The sequence below is a fragment of the Typopeltis vanoorti genome, chromosome 15 (assembly GCF_054136105.1).
Source record: "Typopeltis vanoorti isolate ZY-2024b chromosome 15, IOZ_Tvanoo_1.0, whole genome shotgun sequence".
Lineage (NCBI taxonomy): Eukaryota > Metazoa > Arthropoda > Arachnida > Uropygi > Thelyphonidae > Typopeltis > Typopeltis vanoorti.
The window spans coordinates 83,721,665-83,735,697 of record NC_143563.1 but is presented as its reverse complement, the minus strand read 5'-3'; the positions used below and the strand labels follow the sequence as shown (position 1 = coordinate 83,735,697).

General features: G+C 35.6%; 1 protein-coding gene across 2 annotated transcripts in view; it reads left to right on the top strand.

The window, feature by feature from the left end:
* Positions 1–3,690, top strand: part of LOC150098939 (glycine receptor subunit alpha-2-like) — a 146,807-nt gene extending 143,117 nt beyond the window's left edge. For both annotated transcript variants that reach the window (XM_090405532.1, XM_090405531.1), the window contains one exon: positions 3,351–3,690. In XM_090405532.1, coding sequence (XP_090261658.1) covers positions 3,351–3,524 — 174 coding nt within the window. In that variant the 3' untranslated portion in view covers positions 3,525–3,690. The remainder of the gene's footprint in view (positions 1–3,350) is intronic.
* Positions 3,691–14,033: the final 10,343 nt, after the last annotated feature.

The window sequence follows — 14,033 nt, the reverse complement described above, 5'->3', positions numbered from 1 at the left end:
GGAAAAAATTGCCATCACGCACCTTCATTTCCTGTGAAGAACATTCCGCTCCAGGTTTTAAAGCTGCAAAAGATAGACTTACGCTTTTGTTGGGTGCAAATGTCTTCGGAACTTTGAAGCTTAAACCAACGTTGGTGTACCATTCACAGACACCACGTACCTTCAAGGGTCTGAAAACCATGCTGCCAGTCTATTGGAAATGGAACAAGAAAGCTTGGGTTACACAAGACGTTTTTATAGATTGGCACAAATTATTTTTGTCCTACCGTGCTTCGCTTCTGTAAAGAAAATGATTTGCCAGTCAAGGCATTGCTTCTCTTGGATAATGCCCTGGACATCCTGAAAACCTTGCTGAAGTAAGAACACCATTGGATGTCAAGGTTGTTTACATGCCCCCAAACACAACATCGCTTTTGCAACCGATGGATCAGGGGATTATATCAATCTTCAAAGCCTATTACCTCCGTATAACATTTATGGAAATGGTAAGTCTTGGACACTTCAGGAAAAACTTAAAGACCATTGGCGGTCATTCGATACTTTGAAGGGCATTAACAACATCGAGGCAGCTTGAAACGACGTGTCAGCAAAGTGTTTAAATGGAGCATGGCGAAACCTTCTTCCAGCATTTATGCACGACTTCGAGGAATTAGAGCAAGAGGAGAATGTTATTAAAGATGTTATCAAGCTTGCGCGAGAGGTGGGATTGGACGATATTACAGCTGAAGATGTGACAGAAGGCTTAGAGAGCCATGATAAACCGCTTTCCAATGAAGAAGACTTAAAAGAATTAGCCGAACAATTAAGTCAACATCCAAAGGAAGAGAAATAAAACGAAGAAGGTTCTCTGACAGATATGAAAACGGCCGATTTACAGCGTATCCTTGCAAGCATAGAGACATTGACTGATGAACTCTGCGAAATGGACCACGATTGGGAACGGAGTGCGAACGTAAAAAAGGAGTGTAATCGCATCTATTCGACCTTACACTGAACTCCTTAAAGAAAGAAAAAGAAAATCTAGGCAGTTAACACTGGACACTTTAAAAAAAAAAAAGAAAAATGCAGGTGATCCGAAACCAGGAACTTCAACATAGAAATATGTAATCTCTTTTCGAAGTTTCATATTTTTTGTATATAATTTTGTTTTGTTTTCGTTATTAATAATTTTATTTTAACAAATATATATGTATGTATTATCAAAGCTTTAAATATAATAATGTTACACATACTTCATGTGCATATTTTTTTACTGCGCGGAACATAACTTCGTACCTCCCATTAAAATTGGGTTTGTTTTACGCCGATTCAGTTTACGCCCGTTCTTTCAAGAACGGAGCTGCGGCGTAAGAGGGCTGCCTACTCCATTTACACGCTTACGATGGCAGACATGTTATTAGCTCTTGTAATATTCTTTAGACCAAGACGTCAAGTGTGGTACTTGTCAATAATCATTCGCATACACAAGATTCATGGCATCTTGGCTATGAATTTAAAAGCGAGGCGGTTCTTATAGAAGACTTTTAGTAGAGAACTATGCGTTCTATTTTATTTTGGGTTTAGTTTTACATAATCATAATTAGTACTTTTTTGCTGTAATTTATGAAACAGCTTTGAACCAAAGGAACCGAGAAATAAAATACTCGAGAAACGATCTATACGGAGGTATAAAAGTTTTTCCCCTTCAGGAGTCTCATGTTCTTACATACATACCCATGGCATTCGCAGATCAATTTTAAAGCTATCGTTCAAATAATAGGGATGCTGTTATTACCAAAAGACGCATCATTCCATATGAACCAATCCGTATGGTTGACCTGGAGAAAATAAAACAGGCTTTTTAAAATATTTCTTACATTACTAGTTGTATAAAAGATATTTATCATTCCAAGACATATGAAGGCGAAAACTGCCGTTTATTTATTTATATAATCTCACGGTTTAGCAATTTGTTTATCGGCAGCCTAAGTATAGAACTATACCAGAGGAGGGAGTTACAGGAAAAACATAGTGTGAGCAAGTCGAAGTGATTTGGCGATCACTTCGAGTGTCGAATTTTAGATTCATTTTGTAAATTGCAGGAAATCAGTTACATTCATATTACTTATGATAATTTCAAATTCTGTCATCTTTTGATGAGCCAATGCCATTATGACAATAGAATTACAACTCACTACTTAATGTGGTCATCACCAAGATTTGGTCATCTCTATATAAGGTCTACGAATATATATAAGTATAAAATTGTGGATATAACCATAAACTCTCTTACTTGCTAAACATTCTGACTTCAAATAAGGCAAAATAATAAATAATCTAGCTTATTAATCGGGCCCTTAATTTTTTTAAATGCATGACTCTCTTTGTAGGCACATTCACATTTATCCTGTCTATCAAATAATAAAGGTTTGACTTTATTTTTTAAAATGTTTTGATTTTTTTTTTTACTTTCTTTTAAAATTATTTTTTACACGAGTTGAATGCTTCTTTTTTTCATATGAACAAAGCCAAAATTTCGGTTGGGTTGAATTATATTACAGATCTACGTAGTGGCACGGAAGGAAAGGAGAATAAAACTACTAATAGCATAAAGGAAAGTGACTAATACGTTTGCGGAGACCTGTGATTCAGACAGTTATACGTTGTCTGTTGGTTGATTCTTTGTAGGAATTAACTTGTATTCTCAGCATAACATTTGTTATCATGCTACTTGAACTTAATAGTTCTTGGGACATTGCTGAGTTGACTTTGCTTGCCGAACGATCTTGCTGATCCTTTGAGGAAGAAATGGCACAACATTTTCCTTTCTGTTAATGGTGACCACGAACATTAAATTTTATGAAATGAATAATGAATTGAATTGAAATGAATAATGAAATGAATTGAATAATAATTGCGCACAATAAATTTTGCAATTAGGTGAAACAACTAAATCCATTTTGCGCATTTTATCACAGAGTGGGGAAATCAGACTAAAGATTCGCAGTGGCAACAAAGAATTCTTCAGCGATATAATTTGGTGCTTATTTAATTTGGTCATTTTTCTTTATCCTAAACCTTGCGACTTATTTATTAGTGATTTAAAAAGTATTAGCGTTTTAATGACAAAGGAACGATTTAAAAATAATTTTGTTAATAATTATTAAATATCATTTGGAAGGCCTTTAAATTAGTAACTTAAATTATTAAATTATAACTGAATAAAGTCAAGAAATAATCTCTTCGTGACACGAATCACTAATGCATAACGAGTTTCTTTTCTTTCAACATCAAATTTAGTGTTAATTTTAGATTAAATTTTAATCACGTTTCATTTTGGACCTAATATATTTACACTTCGTTTTTTCCAGAAAATTTCGCCTCCCGAAAACAAAGTGGAAGATATATCGAAATCCGTTTCAAAGCAAACAAAGCAGGATTCAAAAAAAAGCAACTTGGACCGAGTTTGTCGCATCATGTATCCAATTCTTTTCTTAATATTTAACGCCATATACTGGCCCTATTATATATATTTTTTTAATTGACCATTCGGTCTTTAGTGTATATTATTTAGGAGATCACAACAGAACGCGGAGATACGGGTTTGATCAACTGCAGAGGAATACCTATTTAGTTTAAGTTATTTATTCGAAATTCATTTTGGTCATGTGATTTAATATTTAAAGTTTGAATCAAAAATAAAATTAGACAAAATCATTTGTTCCTATTTTTTTCTGAATACCATGATTATACCTTAGGATATGATACTAGCAGGATCGGCTCTATCAACGGCAGTGCTGATATTTTTAAGAACTTTCCAATGCCTTGTTCCCCCCCCCCACCACCACCACCACCTAGAGTTACGTTATCTTCATCCTAATGTTCAACGACTGCTTAGTATTATTTTAAAAGCCAAAAGTCCCTTAGAAAAACCTGATTATCTTCACAGTAAGAAGCTTAGATTTGGACAGCTATGTGGATAATATGTTGTTTTCGACGTAGTGAAACGGGATTTAATTTTATTTTTGGATGAATCAAAAAGTCCGCGACTTCTTGATATCCTTCAGTTCAAGTCATTGGTCGTTGAATTTCTCGTATTTTTAGATAAATTGAATGACTTTCTCTCTCGCCATCGTTACTGACACATCAGGTTTTTAACTTCTGCCTTAATCGCCATGAAATCAACTTTAAACACATTTTGTATATAACTATTGCACTTAAAAGAACAAAAGTGATTGCACCCTATCACTATAGTGAAAATGCAAACTCAAGCCTACCCCATTCCTCGCTCTGTTACGGTCTCCAACTCTTCATTCGAGATCATGTACATTAATAATGAACCCAGGACTTTCTTTAAGGGGATGGGAGAATTAACCGTAAAAAAGCGAACTTAACGCTTGACTATAAAATGTTAAATTCTCTTTTTTTACGCTTAATCGTTACAGTTGACTGCATAGTTTATATCAAGCAAAAATATGCAAGCATTTAAACGATTGCAATCGACATGTCATTGAGACGTATTTTTGGACCACTTTCTACTCTTCAACTACTAATAATAAAGGATGCCAGAACGATTTGCACCGATGTATCACAAAAGAATACAAAGGAAATCCAACTAAACTTTTCGCTGAGTGTCTGACAAGCATTGTCATCTCATTAAAGAATTTTTCCCCAAATAACTTAAGGTAGTTTTAAATATGTAAAAATAAGACAAAATTAATGTCTAAAATTAATAAAATTTCCGTTACGTATATTTGAAATAATATAATAACATCGAGATTAATGACATTTGCGATTTACAGCATTTAAAAAAAATATACGAACCTTATTGTGCAATGACTGGACTTGTTTATTAGCTCAGTTTTTTTTTCTCGCAGTGCTCTTAACGTTTAAATTCCTACATGGAGCTTTGCCACCTGTACTGAGTTGCAAGTATTATGAGTGTAGTCGCTATTAGGACATATCTCGTGTCCTCTTATCACAAAGTGGCTTCCATCGAGGAGAGACATCCCCACGATTTGGAAAATACTGAACTGAAACGGGCAATTGCTGGCTCTTTTTCCTTTCTTTACTTTTTTAATCTATTTTAACCACGCTGAACATCATTAAATAGTTGTCAAAATTACTACTTAAAATTATATTTAAAAATCATACTATTCTTTTAAAATTCTGAATTTATTATTTTTATTTAAGTACATATTTAAAAGCAACGATTTTTATTATTTTTTATATTCTATACATATGTGTGCCCTATGTTCGGCATCCGTAACATAACATGGTTTAGCTTAACACAGTTTTCGTCTTTCTCTTTTGAAAAAGACAAATGGAATATATTTCCCTTTTTAGAGAATAATTGACAAACATATGTCTTGGTTTCCTGATGGAATTTTTAAAATTTCTTCAATCGTTGATCAAATGAAGAGTGATTTTATTTAGAACCTTAATGGAAACACGCTTCAAAATCACTGCTAAAGCGGTTTGTATCGTACATTTTTTAATTTTTCCATTTACAATTTTTATTTCAAGTACATTTTATCAACTTAAATTGCTAGTTATTATTATTTTGATATTTGGCATAAAATTTATCTGTAATGCAGGATACTTACTAATAACAATCAACATAAGAGTGCGTAGTGCTATTGGGATAGATATTCTGATGAGAATATTGAAAATCTTAAATTTTCCATGATGGGTGATAGCTTTTACATTTAACGAATGTCACACATTCGCAACGCATTGGAAAACAAGTACTGTTTTCAGAGTAGCTACTTGACATCGAAAGGCACAAAGAGTTAACTAAAAACTCAGAGAAATGCAATTAATATAATGACACTTACTGTATTGGATAAACATAATTCACTTGCAGATTTTATTAAAACTATTAATAAAAATATATTAAAATAGTAATTTTTATCTTATTAAAACGCTTTTAAATAGGTTCATAGAATTGCTCAGAACTACTAGATGAAAAATTGATTTTACTCAGATTTCAGCACAAATTTATATACTTCCTTAATATGAAGCTATATAGATCTATTTGAATCTCAGCGTACATTATTGGCACTTTAATTAATGCATATATACTCTAATGTGTCTGTAATATTAGCGATATAGGAAATACAGACCATATTTTATCTGTAAATCATCTTCATTCCCATCCGCCCAAGGCGGGTTGAGGCCTACTATGAACAATAGCTTCCCGTTACAATTTATGTGCAGCCAAGTTATTTAAACTTTTGTAAGAGTTCAAATTACTTATACTCTTGATATTTTCTATCTGTTTCTTTCTAAGCTTTTCTGTCAGTATCTTCTACTGTTCCATTTCGGAGAATTTGAAAAAATCTTTTAATAGGCATTTTGTATACATGTCCATACCAATGTAACTATTTATCTCTGATTCTTGTTATTATTGAAATATTATTATTATTATTAAGAGAGACTTCCAGAGAGTCAGAGACTCATCCAGGAAGTCCACATACTACACATTCCAGCTATCATACTTATTCTTGAATTCATTCACGCTGCTTGCACTCACAACATCCAAAGGCAACAATCCATTGCAATTACGCACCGCCCTCTGAGAGAAAAATCTAGTCCTCACACCCTTCTGGCGGCTTTCATTCTCAGCTTCCAAGGATGCCCTCTCGTCCTTTCCCCACCCTCCATAAATTGAAAAAAACAATTGAAATCCTGTGTGACCCTTTCAGAAGTTTGTAAGTCTCAATCATATTACCCCTCTTTCTCCTGTTTGCTAGTGTCTGCAGTCTACAAATTCTCAATCTGTCTTCATACTCAGTATTCCACAATCCTGATATCATTTTTAGTACACTCCTTTATACTTTCTCAAATATATCAGAATCACAACGGAAACCAGGAGACCAGACCTGCGCACAATAGTCCAAGTGAGGTCTTATTGAGGCCTTGTAAAGAGGCAAAATAACATCCTTATCTTTACATGTGAACGTTCGTTTTAGCATTGGAATTATCTTTTGAGTTGCATTTGCAATCTTTGCCACATGACTCCTGAGCTTCAACTTCCTATCTATTAACACCCCAAAATCCGTAGCCTCATCAGTTTCTTCTAGCCTAATCCCACCAATATAATACGCCATTGGATATCTAATCATGCCGAGGTGAATGACCTTACATTTACTGACATTGAACAGATACCCATTTTCCCATGCCCACAACTCCAGCCTATTCAAATCATTCTGCAAGTACTGCATATCAGAAGCATTCCTGATTACCCTACCTATCTTTGCATCATCAGCAAATAGCTGTACGTCGCTTGTCAAGTCCTTCCCAATATCATTAACGTATAGATTGAATAACTGGACCAAGCACTGATCCTTGTGATACACCTATAGTTACTTTAAACCTTGCAGACTCGCATCACCACTTTTTGATATCTGTCAGTCAGCCATCCTCTTATCCACGCTAATATTCTATAACCCAGACCCCATTTTCTCCAATTTATGCAGCAGTATGCCATGCTGTATTCTGTCAAAAGCCGTAGTGTGTCCATTTCATGGTGTATCCATTCCCTTTGTCTAGTACAATGGTTACATGGTTTGTAATGTGAGCAAGTTGCGAAAACATGACCTTCCTTAGTAAACCCATGTTGTTCATTGCAAAGTAGAGATTCCTAACTAATTTTTGCGAGCCCTAACTAATTTTTCCAAAATCTTCACCACCACTCCTGAGATACTAATCGGTCGCTAGTTGGATACATCGGTCTTTGCACCACCCTTATGCAATGGAATTACCATACATTCCTTCCATTCTTGCGGAATCTTCCCTGTTTTGAGACTCATATTAAATAGCCTGTTCAAAGGAATGGCCAGTTCAGCTGAACACTTTTAGCACACATGCTGATATCCCATCAGTCCCTACTGCTGAATTCTTATTCAGTTTGTGCAACAGCTCTAATACCTCGTCCTCATACACTTGCGTTTCTTCTTCTAGTGAAGAGGTAACAGTGAGCTCAATGTTGCGTTTAACAAAATGGGCACTCGTTAGTTGAACAACCTCTTCTGCGTCTGTAACCCTCTCGCCATCAGGATTTAGAAGAGTTATTCTTTCATATTCATTATTTCTTTCTTTTACTTGCAGCATATCGACAGAATTGTTGTGGGTTGTCTTTAGTACGCAGAGCCAGTTTCTTTTCATACTCAGACTTTGCTTTCCGTACAACAGTTGTGACAATTCTAGCCTGCTGCTTATAACGTTCATAACGGACGTCATCCTTATGCACACGGTATTCCTTCCGCATTCTCCCTTTCTTACGAATCTCTTGCTTAATTGGATTAAACATCCATTTGACTCCTACCCTATTTATTCTTCGAACTCTCGTGACACATTCTGATATCGCATCATTTAAGTATTGTTTAAATGCTTCCCATGCACTGTCGATATTCTTCCCATCCAGCAACTGATCCCATTCCACTGAACTCAGTATACTCCTCAGTTGGTCATAATTTCCTGCTTTGTAGTTCAGTATGTAACCTTTTCTGAATGGAACATTCATAAACTTAGTCACTTCCCAAGTGAGTACTGCATGATCACTGTCACCAACTGGAGGAAGAATAGTTAAGTCTTTAACTGAAACGCCCTCTGACAGTATAATCAAATCTAACATCTAACACTCTTTACCCTCGAGTTCCTTCTGTCACATGTTGCTTGAGGAAGTTGTCCCGCAACAGCTCAATAAATGCATTTTCATTCTTCTCATGAGATTCTACTGCTACCCAATCTATATTTGGATAATTAAATTATCCTATTATCATTACTCGTTTCTCGCTCATCTTTTCAATTTGGTGATGCATTTCTTCACCACTAGCAACCGATCCACTATGTAATTGATCTTGTTAGATTCCACCTCACACCAGATGCCTTCAAACTCACTGCCACATGAAATATTGTTAGTAGTATTACTACAGTCATAGGTCTCAACTCTAACTGGGTTCAAGTCATATCATCCGATATCATTAGCAGCAGCCTCCTCCTCTCCTGATCTGATCTGATCCTGTGGCTTCCTCTCTTTGAGAAGGTTGCAGCTAATTACTAGGCAGATAGTGACGCAAGGTGGTTTCCCGTTGCCTTCCTTGCCGTATTTTTGTGACTGTAGCCTGTGTGGTTCACGGGTTCGGTTTGCCTGCCTGCGGGATGAAAAACCCCAGAGTAACTGGCGGAAAAAATCCTGCTGTCCACGAAGATCATGAAGATCCTTAAGCTCCTCACGTCGTCGACGGGAATCGAACCTAGGACACTCCTTCCCCAGGCATATGGTTGCGAAGCGCAAAGCCACTCGGCTAACCACGCGGACCCTCCTCTCCTATCCTCCCTAAAAATACTGTACCCTTGACACTCGATACCAGTTAGTAGATCTGGTTCTGATAGCCAGGTCTCACTAATACCTACAATCTGAGGTCGCAGCATATTGACTAAGGCAACAAACTCTACCCTTTGTTTCTGATACTCCTAGCATTCGTATACAGACATAATAATCTACCTGTTTGTTCTTTTGTATTGTCTTATCTGCAGTCTCCCTGACACAGTTGGACAACTTTCAGATCTCTATTATTCTCTTATGCCTTACACATGTAGACATCTTTGCACACATATGATGGGTCCGAACCGGACGAAATCGTTCTCTCTCCTCGTCAACATTTCCATGACAAAGCCCATTTCCGTCATTAACACAGTTATATAACATTGTCGCTCTTACACGCACATTCACACCATTCCTCCCTTTATAATTTAGTTTCCCTGACTCTGTGTGTTAGGTCTCATATCAGTTATTAGTTTTTCTAGACTCAGTATTAGAGCCTTCTTAGCTCAGTCGGTATAGACGAAGCCCTTTAGTCGGAAAGACCGGGGTTCGATTCCTGTCTCTGACGTGAGGAACTTTTATCTGACCTCTTTCGACCGGTCTCATACGGAACTAGAGGGTTTTTTTCACCCGGAAACTCGGGTTTTCCGTCCCTCATAACAGGAAAACCGGCCCCGTGAACACACACACACAAATCTACAGTCATAATATATATACATATGTATATATATACACACCTAATCCTTCATTAGGAGGACTCAACCCCCATACGAAAGGGGGGGACCCCATAAGAATAAATAAATAGAAATATTGTAGTGTGTAATTCTCTTATCTGCAGATTGGTTTTCATTTCAGTCCAATGTTTTATGTATTGTCCTTAAACACTTGTTTTCAAAGCCTGTAAATATGACCAATAAATATTCAAAATTAGGTCTATATTATTAATGATAAAATGAATGGAGAGCCATTTATTAGACAATTTTATGTGAATGCACCAACGAAAGGCTGAAAGTGTATAGAACCGTGCAGAAAAAGGATTAAATAAGCGTGAACCCCCCTGCTCTAAGGATCAAACATGGTATTTTTTTCAAGTCATTCCAAACAGGGAAGTAGTTGCACACCAGATGATGCAAATCGTCTACCACCTATACACATTAAAAAATGTGCATGCCTTCTGTGGGATATGAATCCCACAGTCTGTTGGAGGAGAACGGATGCGCTATGCACCTGATCAATCAGGTCCACAAGTTATTACATGCGTTTTTTTTTTTTGCCCAGTTATTAGTTTTCGTTTCCCTTTAAGCGACATTCACAGTTAAACTATTATTACGAATTTTGAGAAGTCGTATTGTTCCTAAGATTCTCTTCGATCAAATAAACAATTTTTTGCCTGTTATACTCCGAAAAACGGAGAGTTAATTGTATTTAATTTAACTACATTCTTTAGAAGGAAATAGTGCAGAGGGCTTCTTATTCAAGGAGAGAGAAAGAAAGAAGACTAAGTTGTGCTAAATGTTAATTTTATATAGAAACAAACCCGTTCCTTTCGTCTTTGAATTTTTTCAGGTGCCAGCTTTATCTCCCTATGATAAAATAAGAGTCCTGTATGGGTCAAATTTGGATAAAAAAAACCTCTCTTTCTGTTAAGATCAGTTATACTGATCCTAACAAAGTTCTGCACTTATTTTGAGATAGCAAAACTAGCTCTTCCTGGCAGGTGGATTTAGGACAACAAGCACTTTAAAATTAAAAAAAAATTCCTTTAGTAATTAAGAAATAATTGCTGTATTTTGTAAATATCTACCTCGAAATCTTATTAGTATGTTTTGTTGAGCATGATCAACTTTTCAACAATTCTGCTTTAGCTGAGGTGTAACATCAGATCGTAGCACTCCGTACAGGTAGGGTAGTACTAGAGCTCACAGAGCAACGCAACAATAATTCTCAAGGGGGAAGGCAGGTCCGTTGTAGGGACTCGAAGTCGTAGTTACATCACTACTTTAAGGTACTTTCAAATAAGGAAAGGATGGAAAATTATCTTCGTTCCATAAACGTTTGCAGTGATATAGTATGCATGAGTTCACTCAACATTTTCTCAAAAGTTATTTCCATATCACGAGTTGATTTATTTGTGATCCTGATTTTCAGAAATCATTAAGCCCAATGGTATCTGTTTCGGTTATTTCACAATTTAATTTTTATTTCATACTCTCTGCGACAAATGTTCACGTTATACAGACAGGAAGGATAGGGTTTTCAAGTATTTAGAAAACTTGATTTCCGGAAGTACTTGTATTAGCAGAAAAATAATGATGATGACAATAATATACAAACCTGTGATGCAGTCCCTCAAGTAAGAATCTTGAAAGAATTGAACAAGATGGGAATAAACATTTCTAATATTAAATCTACGCTCACGGAATGCACTTCTGTCTGCACCAAATTGTGGCAAAAAATTTCTAAAATGGTGGCAGTTCTACACAAAATACTTCTCAGGTAAGCATTTCATTTATTTAAAAAAGGATATGATAAAGAAAAATAGTTGACAAAATGGATTTCATTCTTCCTTGGTTTATTTAATCGATTAGGTGACTTCGGTGATCGTAGCATAGTTTTATAAACCTCATGTTAATTTTTAAACTCTTTCGCCACATAATGAACTTGGCTGCTGCTATTTAAGATTTCTCTGTAATGTACCTTATGATTAGTAAGAGAGAAAATTACAAAAAGTTCACTTCTCAGATTGTGCTGTGTATATTGTTTCGTCTTCGTATTAAATTCTTAATTTGTTATAGAAATTCTTCATGGGGACCGCTTGATCACCTCAACATGCCGATGTGTGTGTGGTATTTACTTGTAAAATTTTTAGAAATACCGGTAATTTGAAAGTTATTGATAATTTTACAATCATTAATTAATTTAAGTCATCAATGTGGGCTTTTATTTGTGCTTTTACTTTTATTAGTTTCGATTTTAATTCACTGATTTCTGCGTCTAGAATATTGTCATTTACATCTTCTGTTAGCTGTTACATCTTATTTTGCCCCCGTTCCTAAAAGGTTCTTCGTGAGTGGTAACTGAGGGTGATAATTCATTCGCAGAACTCAGATTCAAAAATACCATAAAGGAATATTTGAACATAATGTTCAAATATTCCTATTTAAACATTCCTGCACTTAATTTTTTCAGCTTTTTTTCCTGGGGGGGGGGGGGAGAATGATCCACAGCTGCATTATATTCTGCATATGGTAGGTATTATATGACTCATGACAACAACGCTATCGTTAGTATTTGATCACTTTCAAGGAAGGCTTAAAATAGCCCACTCCAAGAAGCCAATGTTGTGATCCTCTCTGGATCGCCGTGTTTGTTTGTTATCTTGCTAAAATGGTGGCATCATATTTTCCTGTAATGAAAATCACGGTCAAAAATAGCATCATACAGTGATGGCAATGTATACATAAATTCTCTGATATATAAAGATTTCCTGATACATTTTAGCAATGCCATTCTCTGATACATAAAGGCAATATATCAGGGAATGGCAAAATTTGCATTCTAAAATAACATGGTACTTGACTGACTTCCCCTCGTACATTTGGAAATATTGAATAAATATCAGCGTGTACAACTTGTTTAGCTAAAAACTAGTATTCTATAAGGCGGTACAAGAATAATTATCCTTAAATCAATCATATCACACCATTGGCATCATGGTGAAGAAAACCGCTTTAGGTTTAAAACAAGGTAAATTCAGAATCTTAAAAAAATTGCTTGAATTCAAACGTAAATCGATTATTTATTTAATTTTATAACTTCTAAACCTGGTAGTGAGTACTGCACAGATTTAATAAATTTACAAATATAATTTCCACCCAAATTTGGAGAAATAGTACAAGTTAACCCTTTTATTATTATTTATTTTTTGAATTGACACGAAGTGGGAGAAATTCTGTGTTATTTGTGAAACAGGAGTTTTTCGGATCCCTAAAAATGTTTGGTATTATTTAAGGTAGCTCCCAAAGGCGTCTTTTTTCCCCCAAACCCACTTTTAGAAGAATTTGAGTCAACTTAGTTACTTCCATTATATTTTCAAATAAAATTCTATATGAGTTGATCTTTACATACCCGATTTCTTGTCTCCTGATACACTTACCAGGTAAGTCAACACATATGTCATCTGTTGAAATAATCAGGCTTTGTTCGATCTAGAATATGCAACAGAATATGGTCCTTTTTCCCATTTAATTTTGTTGATTATGAATACAGATGGGGGGGGGGGGATAAAACATATTGCATCCATTACATGTTTACATATAAACATGTAATGGCTATGTTTACTCTGGTTTTAGGTGTGAACTCATGGGAGTAAACATGAATTTTCAGAATTTTTTAGGAGGTGAGGAGATAAGTTACGATAACTTATCTCCATGACTTACAAAAGATCGCCTTCTCGTGGAGCCGACTTCAGAGGTTCAGCTTGGGCCATGCTTAATTTGGAACCACTTGGAAAAAAAAAGCGAAAGATATTTTGCATTCGTTATTCCTGTTCATCTCTCCTACCAAGCCAACTATTTTTGTAAGTTGGCCTTAACCCCCCCCCCTTCCCAGTACATTTCATGCAGCTTGCTTTGTGCACAGATTTTTTTTTTTTTTTTTTTTTTGCTGTTACTTAATGTCACAATTCTACCCTATCTATGAAAACTGTTCGGAGTTGCATAGC